Here is a 20100-nt window from a genome sequence, read left to right as displayed (position 1 = left end):
GAAAATTGTCGGGATATGGCACATAGAACCAGGCATGTTGAAGATTAGGCGCGTCCCTTAGATGGGGTTGGCGTTGGGGTTTGCTTCCCGTGGCGCAGAAGCGGAATTTCCTTTCCACACGAGGATATCACAATTACGATGATGAGTGCGTACGAACCAAAACACCGGCCGCAGACAGCTGTTAGCTCTACATGATGAGGTTGAGACAATGGTATGTCACCTGTGTTAGGTCTCTGCATCCTGGCGCCTGGCAACGCCTAGGCATGGCCCTCTGTTGGCATAGAGCGGAGGGTTGGGTTCTTTCTTTCCACGGACTGGAGTTCTGGGCTGAAGGCACAGGCTAGCGGCTAGATGTTCAGTGTTGTGCGGATGACCAACATGTAGTCCCATTTGAATTCCTACATGGGTGTGTACCCGAGTCTTAAGTACTAGTAATTATTTGCGAACCTTTCTTGCATGCTTCACCAAGTTTTCAATAACGCCTTCAAACGTCTCTCTTTCTGCGATTCTTTCATCTGTCCTCTTGGTCCAGTACTCCAATACTTCTTTTGCAGTGGCTTCAAGTGATCGCAGCTTCGTGACGTGCGATTGAAGTTCCTGGTTCGTCATTCCGTCCAAGGCCTCGCCAGTAGTCTTACAGACATGCCGCGCGGACACCATGTCAAAATCAGGCGGTGGAGGTGGGCCTTTCCGCCTCCTTGGTTTCCCTTGTGTATCTACAGACGTGGATGAGGCATTACCTTCGCCTTGGCGTAAGCGTGATACAGACCGGGAGTCACTGGACGTGCGCGGTGAAGCCCCTGAGGGCACACTCAATGACGGCAAGACAAGCTTCTTCTGCTTCGAGGCGGGAAGGATCTCGTCGAGGTCGACCGGAACTCCGAGTGAGACCAGGAACAATCGACGCGTCCGGGAACGTATCCAGTCAGGTGGTGCAAGTGGTGGCGGCGCGATGAGCTGTGACCATAACGAGGCGGATCGGGGTGTGGTGAATGAAGTTGACTCCTTGGGCAAGGGGGGGAATTCCGGTAGGTCGAGCTCCTCTGGGGGGAAGAGATACGCCAGATACGATTCGGTAGAGCTCATTATATCGTCGGCGTTGAGGCCCTCGAAATCCGGTATCGCCTGCTTCAGGTCAGCAAAGAACAAAGTTCCCTCGCAGTATGGGTGCGTACAAATGGTAGCGAGTTTTGAGGCGCCGCAGGTACTGGGTGTGGCTGGGGGTCTGGTTGTTGGAAATCGTCGTCAAAGTCGTCAAAGTCATCGTCCCCAGCGCCCTCCTCGAAGTCATCGAAATCGTCACCAAACGCATCTTCTGCATCGTCGCTAAAATCACTGGCTTCGTCGAGTGTTGACCTTATCGATCTTGAAGATTTCCTCCTCGGCGGGCATGTGGGCGTGGATTCAGAGTCAGGTGCCCGTAACGATGGTGAATTAGGCTCGTCTATAATTATGGAAGAATCGTCAATACATGATCTTGCGTTACTCATGAGCTCATCGTTTACCCATACCAGGATTGCTTTGCCCATCAACCTCGCCCTTCTCCTCGGCACTCGGGCTCACCACGACGTCAGGAGGGGCGTCCGCTTGTCTCTTACCCACGAACTCTTGCGATCGAGGGCCCATCGATCCAGGAGCCTCCTCGACAACTGTCGCCGGCAATTTTTCATTGTGCCCAGTGCTTTGTGATTCGGTGTCATCCTCGGGTATCACCGCAATCTCATCAGGCTGGGCGTCGGCCTCTCTCATCTTATTGGCTTCGGTACCCGGCACCTCGCCATGTGCAGGCTCGTCATCGACTCTCTCGACTCTCGTGGTGGGCACAGGCGAGCCGCCATGGGCGCTGGCGGCTGACTGGGCGTCTGTGAAGTGGTCCTCAGAGTCGGATTGGTCTGCTATAGTGGTATAAGCCGGGTAGGTCTTCACTTGGGACTGGTTAGGCGTACCTAGCTGATGGGCTCCAGTATCTTCTTGCTTGCGCGTATCCTCTGGTGGGTCGAGCTGTCCTGGACTCGCCATGCTGCTTGTTCGAGAGACTTTGCCCTCGCGACACAGGTTGCCCAGTGGGATGATTAGGCGCTCAACGAGATCGGTCGGTCCGAAAAGGGGGCTTGAACGCGAGTTCACCAGGGCTTAGATAGATGGCATATCGCTCGGCGCGATTCCCGTTGTTCTTATGCACAGGTTTTGATACTTGATGGAAAAAATGCAGTGTCATACAAGGGTAGTGCTGGTCGGAAGGTCGATCTAGGTCGAGAACATGCGATCGCCTGCCTGCCTGATGCCGTCCATCATCACGTGGGGTCAGTGGGCCTCGAAGCTCGCGCCCCAGGCCCGTTGTCGGGAAGGCGATACCAGCCAGGTAGGTGACCCGCCAGATGTGGCGTAGCAAAGCCGCTGGTGTGGCTTGACCTCTGCGCTGCAAAGCACGCTCCAACCTTCCAGCCTGCGGCGCGCCGTAACCGCAAATTCTTGGGAGCGCGTGGAGATCTCGTCCAACAAAGATCCAACGATCATCACAAACATTCAAAACGTCCCAGACTACCAAGGAGATTGTTTGACAAGCCCACCTGATCCTCAGACACCTTTGAAAATCAATCAGGTGGCATTGTATTCTGATTTTCCTGGCTATTGAAACCGTATCTCGTCCAACCATTGCTTCGGCCTTGTGCCTAAGCACGACCTTACCTTCGCCCACGACTTCAAGCTCCCTGTGTCGCGCACAATCGAATTGATACCTCCGCTCCCAGATTCGACAAGATAACAGCAAAAATGTTCGGGCAACAGACTTCGGGAGCCTCCTCTAACAACACCACTTCCACTGCCCCAGCGGCGAGTCCCTTTGGAGCAACAAGTGGCACGCCATCATTCAGCTTCGGGAAACCTGCTTCAACGCCGGGTACGAGTGCGCCCAGCAGCGGTGGTCTCTTCGGCGGTGCGAGCAGCACTACCACAGGTTCCGGGGGAGGGCTCTTTGGCAACAATACAACTGCTACAACTTCTGCTCCAAGTGCTGGGGTTTTCGGTGGCGGTGGTAGCACTGGTAACACTAGCAGCACAGCACCGGCGAGCGGCGGGCTCTTTGAAAACTCTTCCAGTGCAGGCAACAAACCGGCGAGCTCGAACCTCTTCGGCGGCGGCGCCTCTTCTTCGACACCTAGTTCTGGAGGCCTGTTTGGCAATGCCCAGGGGAGCACTGGCGCAAACGCGCCTGCGAGCTCGACGCCCGCTTCAGCTGCGCCCAAATTTGGCGGCTTTGGAAACGCCACTTCAGGAAGCAGTGGGAACCTTTTTGGAGGAAACAAGACGTCCAACGATGGCCATACGGGTGATGCCGCAACCACTCCTGCAAAGCCTCTGTTTTCTTTAGGGGGCTCGACAACACCTGCAGGGCTTCCTCCCATGGGTCAGAGCAAGGATTCTGGCGCTGCTCCTGCGCCCAGTCTCTTCGGTAGCAACAAGCCAGCTGGAGGCCAACCCTCATCTTCTAATCTTTTCGGAGCAAACAAGTCTGAGACCACATCAACCTCCGGCGCGTCCCAGCCTGCGGCTGCTGCTACTACGGGCCCATCTCTGTTCGGCGCGAAACCATCCGGACAATTGTTCGGCGGTGGCTCAGGCTCTACTCCCGCAAGCTCGTCTACAACTGCTGCAGCACCCGCTGCGACTTCCGGGTCGCCCTCGCTGTTCGGAGGCGCAGCAGCATCAAAACCTGCTGGAGCAGCTTCTACCCCGTCCACTGCGGCTCCTCCTACGACCAGTTCTGCTCCGAGTCTCTTCGGTGCGAAGCCGGCGGCAGCGACGCCGGCCACATCGTCAGCCGGAACCCCAAGTCTCTTCGGGGCGAAACCTGCGGCCACCACGTCTGCTTCGTCAACGACAACATCAACCGCCGGTGCCACTGGCCCCAGCTTGTTTGGAGCGAAACCTGCGGCGGGCACATCAGCAATCGGTACCTCGGCCAGCGCAACAAGCCTGCCTGCTGCGACTAGCACTGCCGCGCCTGCAACTTCTGGCACCTCTAGTCTCTTCGGGGCTGCCAAACCGGCTGAGACAAGCACAGGCACTGAGGTGGGCAAGGACCCGGCCTCGAACTTGTTCGGCGCTGCAAAGCCTGCTGAGAGCGCTGGCGACAAGAGCAAAGATGCTGCAGGTGCCGACGCTTCCAAGTCCTCAACCACTGCACTTGGAGCATCAACTGCTGGTCCTCCGCCCCAGATTGCGACCTTGAAGAACAAGACCATGGAGGACATTGTGACGCGATGGGCCAATGATTTGAACAAGTACAAGAAGGAATTCAAGGAGCAGGCGACCACAGTATCCTCGTGGGACCGACAATTGGTTGATAATGGCGAGAAGATTCAAAAACTCTATCTCGACACATACGAGGCGGAGCGCGCAAGCCACGAGATTGAACGACAACTAGCTGCCGTCGAGAGCCAGCAGGACGAGCTCGAAAAGTGGCTGGACCATTACGAAGGTGACGTTCAAGACATGTTCTCAAAGCAGGTTGGTCCCGGAGAGCAGCTCGGTGGACCCGATCAGGAGCGTGAGCGCACCTACAAGTTGGCGGAGAAACTCACCCAGCAATTGGATGAAAAATCAAGAGATCTGACCAAGATGGTCACGGAGATCAATGACATCTCGGGAACTCTCAACAAGAGCTCCAAACCCGAGGATCCGGTATGTTTTGCAGTTGTTCTAGAGCACATCATTGGACTGACGCTTTATCTAGTTGAGCCAGATCGTGCGTGTCCTCAATGGGCACTTGACTCAGTTGCAATGGATCGACGAGAATGCTTCCTCCCTGCAGTCCAAGGTTGCTTCTGCCCAGAAATCGACAAGCAACATGGGAAACCACTACGGTGTCGGGGACAGTGACGCCGCCGAGAGCTTCTATCGGTCCTACATGGGTCGAAGGTAGGCAGGAATTCCTGCCCTGGACATGGCGTAGTAGAGATTATGGAGTTCATGGATTGCAAATCATTGTGCAAGGGAGCTACTTGGACCATGGCACTAGCATCAGGAGCCTGTTGTGTTGGTAATACACTCGATTAAGGCAAGCCCTATGTAAATGTACAACAGCCTAGACCTAATGATCATAGCCTCTGAGCCACAATATTCACGTCGACAAGTGATGCCTGACGGGTGGCCGGTTGTAGATCTCTGCCCGAAGCTGAATCCGGTCGATACTACTTAGTTCTTCTCACCACCCTGGTCCTTTGTGATCTCGTCACTAGCAAAGGTCAGTTTCACATCTACCCGGTCAGTTCCATTTTGGACGTACATGTGTGCCGAGAGACGGTCTAGGTGCTGCTGCTGCTCAGCGAGCTTCTTCTTGAGGCTCAACAGCTTCTCCTTCTCGCGCTGGCGGATGGTGTAGTCCTCATTTGCCTTCTCGCGGCGCTGGAAGGCATCGCTGCGTGCAGTTGTCAGCGCGCGTCTGCATGTGCCAGAACCATATCCTCTCTTACCCTTGGCCGCCCATCTTGGGGGGGGCACCAGTGTCGCCCTCGCCCATGGTGCGTGCGGTCGTGGTGAAAGTGGCCGTGCGAAGGGGACGGAAGGCGGCCGCCTTGGAGACGGTCGTGCGAAGCATGATGAAGATCGTGTCAGCTAGCGGTATTGGCTTGTTGACGTGATGTTGTAGGAGAGGGGTGCGAGGAAACGGGCGGCAGCTCTGGGAGCTTGGAGGTTGGCTGGCTGCTGACTGCTGCGTGCGGCGGCAGGTGAGTGGAGCTACGATCAAGCTCGTACGTCACACGAGCGAGGTGCCTCTACTTGGGCAGCCCGCCAAATATTGGGGCTTACCAGGTACTGGAACAGCCGAAACGGGACAGGCCGGGTTGTGGAGGGAGCATGAACTGATTTTGGATCTTCCCAGTTCCGACTCGAAAGCAGGTTCTCGTAGTAAAGCATGCCAGACACTCCTTGCTAAGGCTTCGCTCCGGGATAACCTGAGGGCAGTGAAAACCAATAATCGTGCCATCCAGGTACACAGCAAAGAAGTTTCGAATATCGTACGAATGGTGCTCATGTCTCTAGGCAACCCACCTGGCCGCGTGTCCTCATACCTACCCTGTGCACAGCGCGCCGAAGCTTGTTCGCCTCCTTTAGCGTCCTTATCCATCAACTGATAGCTGTATATGTACTAATAATCATAGCTGCAGCTTGTCAATGGATGTTGGTGCATTCTGTAGTATGTAGGGCACTACCAAGCAAATGTGGTTTATGAAGAGTCCGCACGAAAGCATGCGCTTTGACATTACTGAAAGCGCATTAATTCACCGCCACCATCTGGAACTGATCGAGACAAGTGAGGTTTTATCCACCACGAAGAGTCCGCGCCGCAATAATGCATTTATTTCTCTCTGCGCAGGATTATAATTACCACGCAGAGTCCGTGCAGCTTGAAAGATTGGGCGTAAGCCGGTGTTGTGTAGACGAGTGACGAATGGCATCGTGGCTGAGAATGACTGGTTGAGGGCGTGAGCAATCCTTAGTGCAGCTTCAGGTGGTCCCGTGCACTGACTGAAGCCCCCGGAAGGCGACCAATTGCTCGAATTTCCACTTTGCGACGCGTCTGTCCAATCCGACCCATCGTCTGCTTTGCCTGCCATTCTCCTCGCCCACCCCCAGCCGGGCCTGCGTGTCTACCTGCCTGAGTTCTTATTATTCTGCACCTGGAACCCACCTCGCACTTCCATTCTCCAAGACCACCACTAAATCAACACAACCGCCGACTTTCACCCGCCGGAATCTCTATCGTCTCTTCGTCCAAGGACTTTCTCTCTTTCATCAAACCACCAAACCGGTACGTATGCCCTTGTCCATTGCGCAGTCCAATATCTCCCTCCCTGCCTCCCATCTATCGTCTTCGCCCTGTCGTCATTGTCCCTCCGCCACACAGACGACTCCCTGGCCGCGGCTGCAACCTTAGGATGAGCGAGGTCTCGCAAAACACTTCCATGGCGAGTATGAATCAGACCTTTCCTGGCGACGCCATTGGAAGGGAGCATGCCACGCAACAGACGATGACCCCTAAATGCTGTCGGTTCAACCCCACCATGGATTCAGGGAGAGCGGGGGAACATCGTCACCAACGAGTACCGTCCCTTCGCCGTACCAGGCGCGCGCAATCACTCCTTCCAGAAGCCGACGACGAACTTCGATCGAGGCTCCCAATGATCGACCCGCTATCCCTGGCGCCTAGCAGTTGCGCAATTGGCACACCAATATCGTCACCACATCTGCCGTTACCCTGCGATCCTTCGCGAGCTGTTTCTTCTACCTAGCAAGTCAAAGTTGCTAACGCTTAGCTTTAGTTGTTTCTAACCTCCAAAACCGTCAAAATGGGCCAAGAAGATGCTGTCTATCTCGCCAAGCTCGCTGAGCAGGCTGAGCGCTACGAGGGTACGTACATATGACACGCCTGTAGCGTAATCGTGCATCCAAAGCTAATCTGCCTCAGAGATGGTCGAGAACATGAAGATTGTCGCTTCCGAGGACCGCGACCTCAGTGTCGAAGAGCGCAACCTTCTCTCTGTTGCCTACAAGAACGTCATTGGCGCTCGCCGTGCCTCTTGGAGAATAGTCACTTCGATTGAGCAGAAGGAGGAGACCAAGGGCAACTCTTCCCAGGTCACCCTCATCAAGGAGTACCGTCAGAAGATCGAGAACGAGCTTGCTGGTATCTGCGAGGATATCCTCGATGTTCTCGACAAGCACCTGATTCCCTCTGCGACCTCCGGCGAGTCCAAGGTCTTCTACCACAAGATGTAACCGACCTCGCAAGCCACAGTCGAACGAATCACTAATGCCTCTCCAGGAAGGGTGACTACCACCGTTACCTTGCCGAGTTCGCCACCGGCGACATTCGCAAGGGATCTGCCGACAAGTCCCTGGAGGCGTACAAGGCTGCTACTGAGGTCGCCCAGACCGAGCTGCCTCCCACCCACCCTATCCGTTTGGGTCTGGCCCTGAACTTCTCAGTCTTCTACTACGAGATTCTCAACGCTCCTGACCAGGCCTGCCACCTCGCTAAGCAAGCTTTCGACGACGCCATTGCCGAGCTTGACACTTTGAGCGAAGAGAGCTACAAGGACTCGACCCTTATCATGCAGTTGCTGCGCGATAACCTGGTGCGTACCTGCCAACACTTGTCGCGTGTAGCATCTTGTTAACGAACATGTAGACCCTCTGGACCTCTTCCGAGGCTGATAATGCCAACGCTCCGGCTGAGGGCGCCGCCTCTAAGGATGAGGCTCCCGCAGCTGCCGCTGAGGCGCCGGCTGCGGAGGAGCCCAAGGCTGCCGAGTAAACGTAATACTCTGAGCAGCGAGTGTTTTTGGGCTTCGGTCCGCGTTGGAGTCGGGGCGGATCGGTGTCTTTGGAGTGGACGGAGACTTCGGTTCGTATCAAGAGCTTCGGCATGTTTTTTTTTTTGGTAAACCATAACACACAAGAGGGTTTGGGTTTCGCCAATGGTTTCGGCACGGAAGGCTGAAATGAAGCAAAGCTTAGGCTCTGTTTTTTAGACTCGACTACGCAACCGTCTGGACAATTCAAAATAACTAAAATTGCTTTCAATACACTGAACATACGGGGTAGGCGATTTCAAAGCACTGTCAGTTGAGAGCACCACTGTGATGCTGCCTTTGTGCGTCAATTCTGCTTCTGATTGGTGGGTGATTCACAGTCGTCTGTTTCTAGGACCGCATAATGAACTCTCAGCCACAAGCTACAATCCAGGCATCCCACCATGAGTTCTCCGTCTTCCTCAGCTTCCATGAGGTCGTCCTCCCGGAACCGATAGCCCCTATCATTGCCACAACGACATGATCTATACCAGCAATCCTCTGTCTCATCAAAGGCCAAGTCGTCAAGGTCGACGTTCTCCACACCAGTCTGAAATTTTGTTGTGAAGCCGCTGTTCGTCTGGGGCTCAAGGCGTAGCGAAGCATCGTACGAAGCGCGTTGCACTGGCGATGATATCACATTATACGCTTGTGTAATCTGATCGACGCTGAAGATTGCTTTCTGGGAAGCTGCGGCTTTGTCGGGGTGATTCTGGAGGAGGGCACGGTGGTAAGCTTTCTTGACGAGTGCTGTTGGATCTTGCTGGTCATCGATCAACACTGGGTCAAGCTTCAGTATTTGATAGTGAGTGACAGACTGTGCTGAAGCCATTGGAATATTTTAAGCATCGAATGAGGACCAGCCTCTTCTCGGACGTAGGGTGTTCTTGGTCCCTCGAGCTTGAGTGTTGCTAGCGGATGAGAGGGAAGATGCTGAGAATTTGCGTCACGTGACATGATACGTTTTCCTACAGCCCGTGGAAACCAGGCACAACAGATGCGGCTTCCGAACACATCGAAGAGTTATGATGGTACATAGAGGTACAGAGTTGTATATACATTGCGCAGACCCTTCGTAAATTGCTTATTTCGGCCACTTCGTCCACTTGTACTTTGAAGTCTAGACAAGCCTGTTAGCACTCTTGACATTTAACACTCGCAGATACATGTACAGTACCTTCTTGAAAGATTTGATGAGCTGTGGCATCTCCAGCATTGCTGTTCTTTTCTTCTCCATCCTGGCTGATTGTCAGTAATAATTCCCCATGCCGATAGTTCTTTGGCCAAGCATACTTTGAGATCATGTGCCTCTCATGGATATGGCCCTTGACCTTCTGTCCGACACCAGTACCCTTGACCCTGAGACCATGCTCGACGCGATGCGCCAACCTGGTCTCGGCCGCCTTGTTTGACTCTGGAAGGAGATGCTCAACGCCATGCTCCTTGGCCATTTTGTGCAGCTCCGCTTGCCGTCGGTTGGAGTACACAGGGTCCTGCCATGCACCGGTTTCTGGGTTCTTATATCGTTGAAATGGGTTCGGTCGCTCTTCTTGGTATCGCGTAGGCGTAGGTGCTGTGTTGCCTGTGGGCAGGATGGCGGCCGGTGGCCAGCGCGCGAAGAAGCGCTGCAGGGGCTCGGGCAGCGCTTTCGCGAGCTGGATAAAATTCTGAGATGGAGCAGCCATCGCGTAGATGTGGGCTCGGAGCCTGTCTGTGTCGAGTGACGTTCAATGTTGGTACGTAGGTTCCGGAACGTCTACGGTCTGCTCAAGGCTGCACGTCAAGATTTCTGACCCTGGTTTGGAGAGGACCCACACAAGCAACCAGAATACTGATTGGCGCAAATACACGCGCCTCGCTTGCTCGATTCAGCCTTGCCGCATCTATTTCTATTTCTCAACGTCGACTCCCACATTCGATCTTGTCACCATTACCACTGTAGAAGTCGCGTGTGCCGATTCTGTAGCGAGGATATCTAATACGTTCGACATGCCGCTCGACATCGACGAAATATTGCGTAAAAAGAAGGCAGCGGACGCAGCGGCTGCAAAGCCCAAATTCATACCCAAAGCTCAACGTGAGAAGCTTGCTGCCGAGAAGTTGAAGCAGGAGACAGACGAGAAGAAGAGGAAAGCCGAAGAAGAAGCAAAGAGACGGACAGAGGATGAGAGGAAATGGGCAGCCGCGACTAACGGCGACGCAACGACGCCTAATGGTGTAGGCAACGGTGTTCCCACCGGGCCCAGGTCCTATCATGACGAGCGAGGCGGCGGCCGTGGTCGCGGCGGGAGAGCTGGGCGAGGTGGACGGGACGGTGGCCGACCGGATGATAGAAGATCTGCGAAGAAGGACGAGAAAAACGCGGGCGACAAGCGATCACAAGAAGACATTGAGCGACAGCAGGTCATGGCACGATACCTCGGGCCAGATGTCAATAAAGAATCCACCTTCTCAGCCAAGAAGAAGCGCATGCGTACCATGGACAAGAAGTTCAATTTCGAGTGGAACCTAGACGAAGACACGAGCCGCGACACGGACCCTCTGTATGCGGCGCAGACAGCCAACAGGGGCTCGACGCTGGCAGGCATAGGCGGCGAGTTCGACAGAGAAGCGGAAGAAAGAGCAAAGAAGAGGGCCAAGATGATCGAGCAGCGGGATGTCGAGCATGGCAAAGAGCGTGCCATAGGGATCATGGAGGACTTCTATCGGGCACGAGAGCGGGCGCAGCAGCGCGCAGACAAGACGGGTCTGGGACGGCACTGGTCCGAGAAGGATCTGTCGGACATGCGCGAACGAGATTGGCGTATTTTCAAGGAGGACTACGGCATCGCTACAAAGGGCGGCCTCATCCCGAATCCCATGCGAAGCTGGAAAGAATCAGGCCTACCACCACGTCTGCTCGAGATTGTGGACCAGGTCGGCTACAAGGAACCATCTGCTATTCAACGAGCTGCCATACCCATCGCCCTCCAGGCGCGAGATCTCATCGGTGTGGCCGTTACCGGTTCAGGTAAAACAGCAGCCTTCCTGTTGCCGTTGCTCGTTTACATTTCCGACTTGCCGCCTCTGGACGAATACAACAAGAACGAGGGCCCATACGCGCTGATCATGGCACCGACTCGAGAACTGGCTCAGCAGATCGAGACAGAGGCTCGCAAGTTTGCCTCGCCCCTTGGTTTCCGAGTCGTTAGTATCGTCGGTGGTCACTCTCTGGAGGAGCAGTCATTCGCCCTGCGCAACGGAGCAGAGATCATTGTGGCCACGCCAGGTCGTCTCGTTGACTGCATTGAGCGTCGGCTTCTCGTGCTTGGCCAGTGCTGCTACCTGATCATGGATGAAGCCGACCGCATGATTGATCTTGGTTTCGAGGAGTCGTTGAACAAGATCCTCGATGCCCTGCCCGTGACCAACGAAAAACCGGACACGGAAGAAGCAGAGGACTCGAGAGCCATGCAGCGGTACCTCGGGGGGATCCGTTACCGACAGACAATGATGTACACTGCAACCATGCCGCCAACCGTGGAGAAGATTGCACGCAAGTATCTACGCCGGCCAGCCACTGTTACCATCGGAAACGCAGGCGAGGCCGTCGACACAGTCGAGCAGCGGGTCGAGTTTGTGCCTGGCGAAGACCGCCGCAAGAAGCGCATGCAGGAGATCCTTGCGTCAAACGAGTTTGGCCCGCCCATCATTGTCTTCGTCAACATCAAGCGAAACTGCGATGCTGTGGCCCGGGATATCCAACGCATGGGTTGGTCCGCGGTCACCCTGCACGGTTCCAAGACACAGGAGCAGCGTGAAGCCGCTCTCAACTCTGTCCGCGCCGGACAGACGCAAGTCCTCGTGGCAACGGATCTTGCTGGGCGTGGTATCGATGTTCCGGACGTGTCCCTGGTCATGAACTTCAACATGGCCCACAGTATCGAGAGCTACACGCATCGTATCGGTCGTACGGGTCGTGCAGGCAAGAGTGGTGTGGCGATCACGTTCCTGGGCAGCGAAGATACCGAGGTCTTGTATGACCTGAAGCAGATGTTGAGCAAGAGCTCCATCTCCAAGGTCCCGGAAGAGCTCAGAAGGCACGAGGCTGCGCAATCAAAGCCTACGCGTGGCGGCGGTGGCGGCGCAAAGAAGGACGAGTCAGGCCCAAAGTTTGGTGGACGATGAGCAAAGACATAGCTCTAATTTAATAAGGTCAGCGTGGAAACCCCACAGGACAACCCGAGCAGTTTATTGTCTGACAATTCTCTGCAAATCTGACTCTACGTATTTTTATCCGCCACCTGAATGTCTAGCTACATCCGTACAAAGCATGTCTTCATCAAAGTACAAAGAACTCCTTCACTCGAGCTTGAGCTGCTCGAATTGCTTAATCGTCTCCTCGTAGCTCTTGGCCTCCTGCTTGGATTCTGCCAACCTCGACTGGTCGAGCTCCTGAGTTTGAGCCGATGACTTCTCCTTGTAGGAAGCCTCGTTTAGGGTCTTCTCCTGCCTAGCAATGGTTGAGATCGCCTTGTCGAGCTTCTTCTGAGCCTTGGCGATCTCGGCGTCAAAGTCGACACGCCCACTGACGTGCAGGAAGACGGTGGCGTTCATGCCCACGGGGTAGGCAACGCTGCCAGTGGGGCGAGCCTCATCAGGTCCAACGATCTTGATGTCAGCAACACCTTTGCCGATGAGGGTCTTGATAGAGGTGATCTGATCATTCGCAGTCTTCAAGGTCTCGTCGTTGTATGCTTGCACGGCGACTAGAGAAAGAATGTTAGTTTGCCCACATGAGAATACTGCGACACTGTAGTAGACTTACGCTGGGCATTGTCCTTCAAGGCATACTCGGACATCAGGGAACGCCCACCCTTGGCGCACTCCAATACGACTTCGTAGGCGGTCTCTGCCTGAGGGTCGTCGATTGCGGCATCGTACGTGGGGTATTTCGCAATCATGATCGACGTGGTATCGTCGTTGGGCCTGCGCGGCATGCGCTGCCACATTTCTTCAGTGAGATAGGGCATGAAGGGGTGAATCATGGCCAAAGCAGCCTCCAGTGTGGTGTACAAAGTCTGCAGCGCTGACTGGCGTTCTTCCTCCGTACCATCACGGATGATGGCCTTTGAATTCTCGATGTACACGTCGCACAATTCGTTGTACCAGTAGCGATACACAATAATGGTGGCTTTCGAGAACTCGCGGTCGGCCAAAGCCTGGTTGATCTCTTTGGCGGCCGCGGTCATCTTGTGGAGAATCCATCGCTCAGCGAGGGTCTTTCCAGGGACATTACCCTTCGCAGCAGGCCTGAAATCCTCTGGCAAGCTGCCCAGAACATACTTGGTAGCTTGGAAGATCTTGTTACAGAACTTGCGGTAACCGTGGATGATTTTAACGTCCAGGTTGATGTCACCACCGCCAGTCGTTGCATTGACCATGGTGAAGCGCAGGGCATCGGCACCGCACTGGGGGATGCCGTCAGGGAAAGCTGTCTTTTGGTACTTGGTGGCCTTGGTGACCTCGTTAGCCGGGAGGTTGCCTTGAGAGAGCTTCTCGTGCAGCTTGTCAAGCTCGATGCCGGAAATGACATCAAGAGGGTCAACGACATTGCCCAGACTCTTGCTCATCTTGCGGCCCTCTGAGTCGCGCACAAGACTATGGCAGTAGACCTCGGTGAAAGGAACCTTGCCAGTCATTTTGAGACCAAGCATGATCATCCTAGCAATCCAGAAGAACAGAATGTCCCATCCAGTCTCCAGTACGGAGGTAGGGTACAGCTTGTCGAGATCGTTGGTGTTCTTTGGCCAGCCGAGGGTGCTGAAAGGCCACAAGCCCGAAGAGAACCAAGCTGTGAGTTGTCAGTATAATGCGCTCACAAATGATTTGACTTCTCTTACTGTCAAGAACATCCTCGTCCTGCTCCAGGGTGAAGGTCTTGCCTGGCAAGGCCTTCTGGGCTTTCGCCTCCGCCTCCTCTCGTGTGCGACCAGAGAACCACCGGCTGGCATCTGTGCTGTCGTTCGTTTCACCCTCAATTTTGGCGAAGTATACAGGGCATCGATGACCCCACCAAAGCTGCCGACTGATGCACCAATCGTTGATATCTTCAAGCCAGCGGAAGTAGCTGCGCTCAGCTGTGTCCGGCCGAATCTTGATCTCGCCGTCCCTGACAACCTTCAAGGCAGGCTCAGCTAGATCCTTCATCTTGACCCACCATTGGGGCTTCATGAGCGGCTCAATGATATCCTTGGACTTCTCACACTGAGGCACCTTCATCGCATTGTCCTTCTTGTCAACGAACAGGCCTTTGGCCTTCAAGTCGTCCTGGATAGCGTAACGGACATCGAAGCGCTTCATGCCCTTGTACGAACCAGCATTTTCGTTCATCAAGCCGTCATCAGTGAGGATATTGATGAACTCGAGGTTGTGGCGCTGACCGAGGGTGAAATCATTGGGATCGTGGGCTGGTGTCAGCTTCACAGCACCGGTACCAAACTCGACGTCGACGTAGTCGTCCGCAACGATGGGAAGCTTGCGGCCCTCAATGAAGGGGTGAATGGCAGTCTTGCCAACCAGGTGCTTGTACCGCTCGTCCTTGGGGTTGACAGCGATACCACTGTCACCCAGCATGGTCTCGATACGGGTCGTCGCAACCTCAATGGTCTCTTCGGATCCCTCGATCGGGTACTTGAAGTGGACAATGACGCCGAACTCGACCTTCTTTTCGTAACCCGGGACATCCAGCAGGGTGCGACCGGTGAGCTCCTTGTTCTGGACCTCCAGGTTGGACAAGGCAGTGTTTAGCTTCGTGCACCAGTTGACAAGTCGATTGGCCCTGTAGATGGTACCCTCTTCATGAAGCTTGACAAAGGTCTCTGTGACAGCAGCAGTCAAGCCCTCATCCATTGTGAATGCCTCCCTGCTCCAGTCAAAGGAGCCACCCATGCTAGACAGAGCCTGGTTGATTCGCTTGTGATATTCGCCTTTCCACTCCCAGACAGTTTCAATGAACTTTTCTCGTCCAAGATCGTGCCTAGTTTTCTGTTCGCGCCTCCACAGCATGTTCTCCACGACGCTCTGTGTAGAAATACCAGCATGGTCGCAACCAGGGAGCCAGAGTGTGGTCTTGCCCTGCATGCGATTCCACCTGATCAAGACATCCTGAAGGGAATCTCCTAAAGCGTGACCCATGTGAAGCGCTCCCGTGACATTGGGGGGAGGGTGGACAATGACGAATTTGCCTTCATCCCTGACAGAGCCGTCCTCCTTGAAGCGAGGCTTGAACAGACCCTCCTTCTCCCACCAGCTGTACCAGGCAGATTCGACAGCAATCGGGTTGTAGGCCTTGAAATGAGGGTCGTCGAACGATCGGATGCGCTTCTTCTCGCCGGCTGGTGTTTCTTCGACGTAATCGGGCAGGACCTCCTCGGGCTTCTTCTCCTTGACCTTCTTCTCCTTGACAGGTTTCGAAGCAGCCTCAGCAGCTTGTTTCGCTTTCTTGGCCTCGAGTTTGGCGACCTTTTCTGCCTTTTTGCGCTCCTTCTCGACTGCACCATAACTGTGAGTATGAGGATTTCGGACATGGGTGGGTTCACGCACGCTCTTTCTCCGATTTCACCTTGGGAGCACCGCTTGTATCGGCACCAGAGGCATGGGCACCCTGCTGGGTCGTGCTCGCAATTTCACTTTTCGCATCGGCCGAAACTGTAGGCGGGTGACCTCCCCCTTGCGCTGGACTATCGGAGGCGGCAACTGGGGACTGATTAGACAAGGCCGCGAACTCTCGAGGAGACGCGTCGTCAGCTTACTAGGATTTGTTCGCCCACTGTTGGTAGCCATGGCGGCGGCTGTTGTACTGAACGGTCGTCGTGGGGAAACAGATCGCACTCGAAGTGCTCTGACCGCGAGTCGGAACGTCGTGGTGGGAAGTTTGACGTGAAGCCCGCTGGAGAGGGCCTCTTTATACTTCCTACGCCAACTCTGAAGGAACAGGACAGACAAGCGATGTGATGAAACCGCTGTGTCTACAGAGTCATAACAACTGAAACTTTTGAGTCACGAGTGAAGGTGGGATAAATTCGACACTGCGTCTAGTCACCCTCGCAATGAGGGGTCCATTTGTGGCGCACAGTACTTGAGGTACCTGAGCCTCCCTGCCTGAGGTGCACGTGTGGCGCAGCTCGGTCTGGGGAAGCTGCAGCCACATGCGACTCAATCAACAATCTACGGGTAACCAATTAATTAATGATCAGCAATTCGATAATACAGTTCTAAATACCCAATTCCAGCGCTTCCACCAGCGACAAGGTCTTACGAAGGAGGGTTGCCGAGCTGTGAATAAGGTACCTTCATGACCACTCTTCTTTCCACCTGTAGCACCGGCGTCGACTGTCATCTGGCGTGACTGCCTAAAATCTATGCTTGTTGACTCTTTCTCACATCTTACGCCTGAAGCCGCAGGATGTCTGCAACAACAAGAGCACTGCCGTGGCTGTCCTTTACAAGACGATGCGTTCTACGCGGCACACCCCATGAGACGGTCCCCAGCAGGCGGGTTTCCTGGTCAAAATTGAGCAATGCTCCGGTGCCGGCGCTGGCCGTTGCTCACTTTCCCGCCTCTTCTCAAGCAAGACTGCCTCCCAGGATGTCAAGGCCAGCGTAGCTAACTGGCGCTAGATTGATGCATCAGCCATCGGAGATCTTCTCACTCTACTCAAAAGTCAGAGCTCGAGCCATAGCGGTCATGACGCCGCCCTGGTTCTGGCAACTCCAGGCTTCACCAAGTTCGCTGCGGATGATGACATCTGCAAGGCCCTAGCGCTGAACCTCGCCCCAAGCACAGGCAAAGTCGATCAGTTCAACCTGCTGTTTGGTATAGTTGACGCGGTGGCATGCGCACCACATACCCGCCGAGACTGTGAGGGTGTTGCTCTCATGCGAGGCTCCCTGGACAGCTGCTGCCCACAGCTGTGGGAATCGTCCGGAGCCCGAACACCAGGCAACAAGCATGACATGGGCTCAATTGGCTTCCATATTGAGGGTGTCTCGACAGTCACCATGCCTCTGGCTCGCACCACGTTCCGCAATGGGCTGTCGTCGACTTTGGTCGCGCTGCGATACCAACTTGGCTCAGATGGACCGAAGCTCATTGAACGCAGAAGCGTTCTCAGCAGGGATGTATTGCTCCCCAGGACGGAGCTTGCTACGGAAGACAGTAAGCACTTACGCTTGGCTCTCCAAGCCGTCACACCCCCGAGGAAGATTGCTGAGAGCTTTGGCAATATTTTGCGTCGCGTGGAGGTGGACGGCAAGTCTGTTCCGGCGTCGACGGAACTTGAAAAGGCCATCAACAGTTCCCAAGATCATATCGACGCCCGCAATAGTCTGAGTGATGGTGGATTCCCCGGCATATGGGTGATGGTCAGTCCTGCCTCTCGCGGAGGAGTTGGGGAGCGCCCGTGGACCGTCGATTCGAGGACTGTGAATGCCAAGACCAAAAGACCCATGCCGCTTGAAACCATCCAACAAGGCCTTCAGAATGGCGGCCGTCTGTTCAAATTATGTAAGTCGCAGCGTTCACATGCTGCAGCTCATACTAATCAGGCCAGTGAGCGGAGGCGGTGGTTGGGGCGACAAGGCAGGCCTCCTATCTCTCGACCCGGACACCTCTCCACTGCCACCTACGGAAGAGGAGCAATTCGCCAATCTATTTGGCTCTGACGACGGGACCAGTAGCTTTGCGCCGGTGGGAGCTGAGGTTCAGTTTTTCATGCCGGACGCGGGCTCATATTCAGATCCTGCCGTTGCCGTCGGCGCCGACCTATCTCACGCCCTTACGTTTGGTGTTGTCGATGATTTACCACCGCCTGAACTGAGGGATGACAACGGGTCCGAGATTCAAATCACCCAAGGTGTATTTGGAGTATCGTCAGAACAAGAGTTCTTTGTCGCAGATCCCCAAGGCCAACCCTTCAAGGTCAACATGCCCGGTTCTCTGCTCAATCTGCCCTATGGAGCTGGAGGCAGCCCCTGAAGGGCTATTGGTATGCCATGTAAAGACGTCACACATCAATGTGTGTGTGTATGTGTGTATATATGTATCAATGTATCAATTTAAAATGTACAAGATCTATTCCATCTTCTTCCTCTTCTTCGCCAGCCCCTCCGACATGAGGGCAGCGACATCATCTACAATCTGGCCTCTGCTTCTCTTCTCTGTCTTCTCCAGCTTGAGGACCTCGTTCGCGGCTACTTCTCGAAAGATGCCCGCCGCGCCGTCAAACATCTCCCTACTCCAGCCACCCGCTTCACTCATCGTCGCTGCAATCTCCTCCATCTCCCTCACCCATCTATAGGCCTTGGGCACCATGTCTGGAACTGATTTTTCGAGCGCGGTAAGCTGCGTCGGCATCAGTTCCTGCATCTCCTCGCGCAGTGCCCCCGCAACCCCAAGGCTGTGCGCGGTCGTAAAGGACTGCGTGACAAGGGCAGTGTACCCCTTGGCCATGGAGGCGAAGCACATCTTTAGTCCAGAGGCAGCACCAATCTCGGGTGATATAGAGCGGAACTTGAGCAGCGAAGCCAGACGCTCGCCGGACGGAAAGCTGGTGAGCGAATGAGGGCCGGAGATGGGCATCCTTGGTATGATCCAGTCCGAATCGTCATTCTGCGTTTTGGAAACTAGTAAGGCCTCCTTCCCGGAAGACTTCTGTTGAGGTGGCCCACCGAGAATGCATCCGTCGATGAACTTGATAGGTGCCTTTGCCTTCGAACAGGCTCGCCAAGGCCTTGGTCGAGGCAGGTGAGATTGCGTTGAGGTCAATGTAGTAGATGTCCTCCTTTTGCTTGTTCCCGGACAGAGCATCGATCACTCGTTGCGCTGTGGCCTCGGCATCCTTGGGAGGCAACACAGACAGGATGACCTGGCATTGCTCCACCAGGCCGATGTCAGAAGCCAGTAATTCAGCTCCGGTATCGCGTGCCCGTTCTATTGTATCCTGACTAGTTCAAGCGGAGATTAAATGGTCAGCTTGGGAGATGAGGGAAGAAGGAAGCATAGCAGGCACCTTGAGGCTCACCTTCTGCCTTGGACATTTGTCGCAACGGGGAAACCATGCGCGATGAGCAGGCGGGCTAATCCCGCACCCATAGAACCCAGCGACAATATGCCCACTTTGGGCATCTTCTCACTTCGACTTGCCATGTTGCAGACTGTACAGATATGCAAGGAAAGAGAGTCTGCTGTGGGCGTGGGTTGGTGAAGACGAAACTCGCTGATATTGGCGGTGCGGAGGTCTTGACTAGGCCCAACGTTAGAGGTGGTACATTGTACCTTATTGCCTCGACTGTGCAAGTGCCAGCCTACCTTTCTATTCGACCAATTTATGTCCACCTAGCTAATATCTTATCGAGACTACGTAACAATTCCGATTAGGCCAGACGCTTACTGGTGCTGCGCCAGTCATCGAGAGAGCAAGCACTAACACAACATAGACAACGCTTGGCTCGACGTTCAGCATTAGCGAGAAAGGCAGCGATCAAACAGAGGCAGCAACATATTTTCTTGGGGAAATTTGGTAACGCCGGCGCGCCAGTAACATATTTGAGCAATGATCTCTAGCTGCTCCTTTGTGGGTTCCGTGCCTCCTTTTTCGTGATACACAAGCCCCAAAGGGTGCTCCTTTCCTGGCCAAGTCCAGTCCTGGAGACTATTGAAGTCAACAGAAGGTGATCAAATCCCCGATTGTGATAGTACATT

General features: G+C 54.6%; 9 protein-coding genes across 9 annotated transcripts; 4 read left to right on the top strand and 5 right to left on the bottom strand.

Annotated features, from left to right (window-relative positions):
- Positions 1-667: 667 nt before the first annotated feature.
- J7T54_008227 (uncharacterized protein) lies at positions 668-2019 on the bottom strand (the record flags this gene model as incomplete). The annotated part of the gene is made up of 5 exons (XM_051508450.1): positions 668-716; positions 770-1125; positions 1176-1444; positions 1512-1895; positions 1947-2019. The coding sequence occupies 5 exons, from the start codon at positions 2017-2019 to the stop codon at positions 668-670; spliced, it is 1131 nt and encodes a 376-aa protein (XP_051360465.1).
- Positions 2020-2772: 753 nt separating this feature from the next.
- Positions 2773-4924, top strand: J7T54_008226 (nuclear pore protein NSP1; the record flags this gene model as incomplete). Its single annotated transcript, XM_051508449.1, has 4 exons — positions 2773-3451; positions 3544-3952; positions 4026-4683; positions 4736-4924. 4 exons carry the CDS (start codon positions 2773-2775, stop codon positions 4922-4924), a joined length of 1935 nt encoding a protein of 644 aa, XP_051360464.1.
- A 272-nt stretch (positions 4925-5196) lies between these two features.
- J7T54_008225 (ATPase inhibitor) lies at positions 5197-5599 on the bottom strand (the record flags this gene model as incomplete). Its single annotated transcript, XM_051508448.1, has 3 exons — positions 5197-5236; positions 5288-5419; positions 5475-5599. The coding sequence occupies 3 exons, from the start codon at positions 5597-5599 to the stop codon at positions 5197-5199; spliced, it is 297 nt and encodes a 98-aa protein (XP_051360463.1).
- Positions 5600-7352: 1753 nt separating this feature from the next.
- Positions 7353-8320, top strand: J7T54_008224 (putative DNA damage checkpoint protein rad24; the record flags this gene model as incomplete). Its single annotated transcript, XM_051508447.1, has 4 exons — positions 7353-7413; positions 7472-7778; positions 7829-8141; positions 8195-8320. The coding sequence occupies 4 exons, from the start codon at positions 7353-7355 to the stop codon at positions 8318-8320; spliced, it is 807 nt and encodes a 268-aa protein (XP_051360462.1).
- Positions 8321-8664: 344 nt separating this feature from the next.
- Positions 8665-10042, bottom strand: J7T54_008223 (Diphthamide biosynthesis protein-like protein; the record flags this gene model as incomplete). The annotated part of the gene is made up of 3 exons (XM_051508446.1): positions 8665-9137; positions 9498-9595; positions 9651-10042. The coding sequence occupies 3 exons, from the start codon at positions 10040-10042 to the stop codon at positions 8665-8667; spliced, it is 963 nt and encodes a 320-aa protein (XP_051360461.1).
- Positions 10043-10346: 304 nt separating this feature from the next.
- J7T54_008222 (Pre-mRNA-splicing ATP-dependent RNA helicase PRP28) lies at positions 10347-12524 on the top strand (the record flags this gene model as incomplete). The annotated part of the gene is made up of 1 exon (XM_051508445.1): positions 10347-12524. One exon carries the CDS (start codon positions 10347-10349, stop codon positions 12522-12524), a length of 2178 nt encoding a protein of 725 aa, XP_051360460.1.
- A 174-nt stretch (positions 12525-12698) lies between these two features.
- On the bottom strand, positions 12699-16181 carry J7T54_008221 (Valine--tRNA ligase-like protein; the record flags this gene model as incomplete). Its single annotated transcript, XM_051508444.1, has 5 exons — positions 12699-13105; positions 13165-14190; positions 14240-15889; positions 15942-16094; positions 16151-16181. 5 exons carry the CDS (start codon positions 16179-16181, stop codon positions 12699-12701), a joined length of 3267 nt encoding a protein of 1088 aa, XP_051360459.1.
- An 805-nt stretch (positions 16182-16986) lies between these two features.
- J7T54_008220 (uncharacterized protein) lies at positions 16987-18375 on the top strand (the record flags this gene model as incomplete). The annotated part of the gene is made up of 3 exons (XM_051508443.1): positions 16987-17000; positions 17063-17904; positions 17951-18375. 3 exons carry the CDS (start codon positions 16987-16989, stop codon positions 18373-18375), a joined length of 1281 nt encoding a protein of 426 aa, XP_051360458.1.
- Positions 18376-18471: 96 nt separating this feature from the next.
- J7T54_008219 (uncharacterized protein) lies at positions 18472-19545 on the bottom strand (the record flags this gene model as incomplete). The annotated part of the gene is made up of 3 exons (XM_051508441.1): positions 18472-19008; positions 19091-19343; positions 19421-19545. 3 exons carry the CDS (start codon positions 19543-19545, stop codon positions 18472-18474), a joined length of 915 nt encoding a protein of 304 aa, XP_051360457.1.
- Between the last annotated feature and the right edge of the window lie 555 nt (positions 19546-20100).

The sequence above is a fragment of the Emericellopsis cladophorae genome (assembly GCF_022114955.1).
Source record: "Emericellopsis cladophorae strain MUM 19.33 chromosome Unknown NODE_44_length_188334_cov_123_963608, whole genome shotgun sequence".
NCBI classification, from domain to species: domain Eukaryota; kingdom Fungi; phylum Ascomycota; class Sordariomycetes; order Hypocreales; family Bionectriaceae; genus Emericellopsis; species Emericellopsis cladophorae.
The sequence above is the reverse complement of the archived record's forward strand: the minus strand, read 5'-3'. Positions and strand labels throughout refer to the sequence as shown.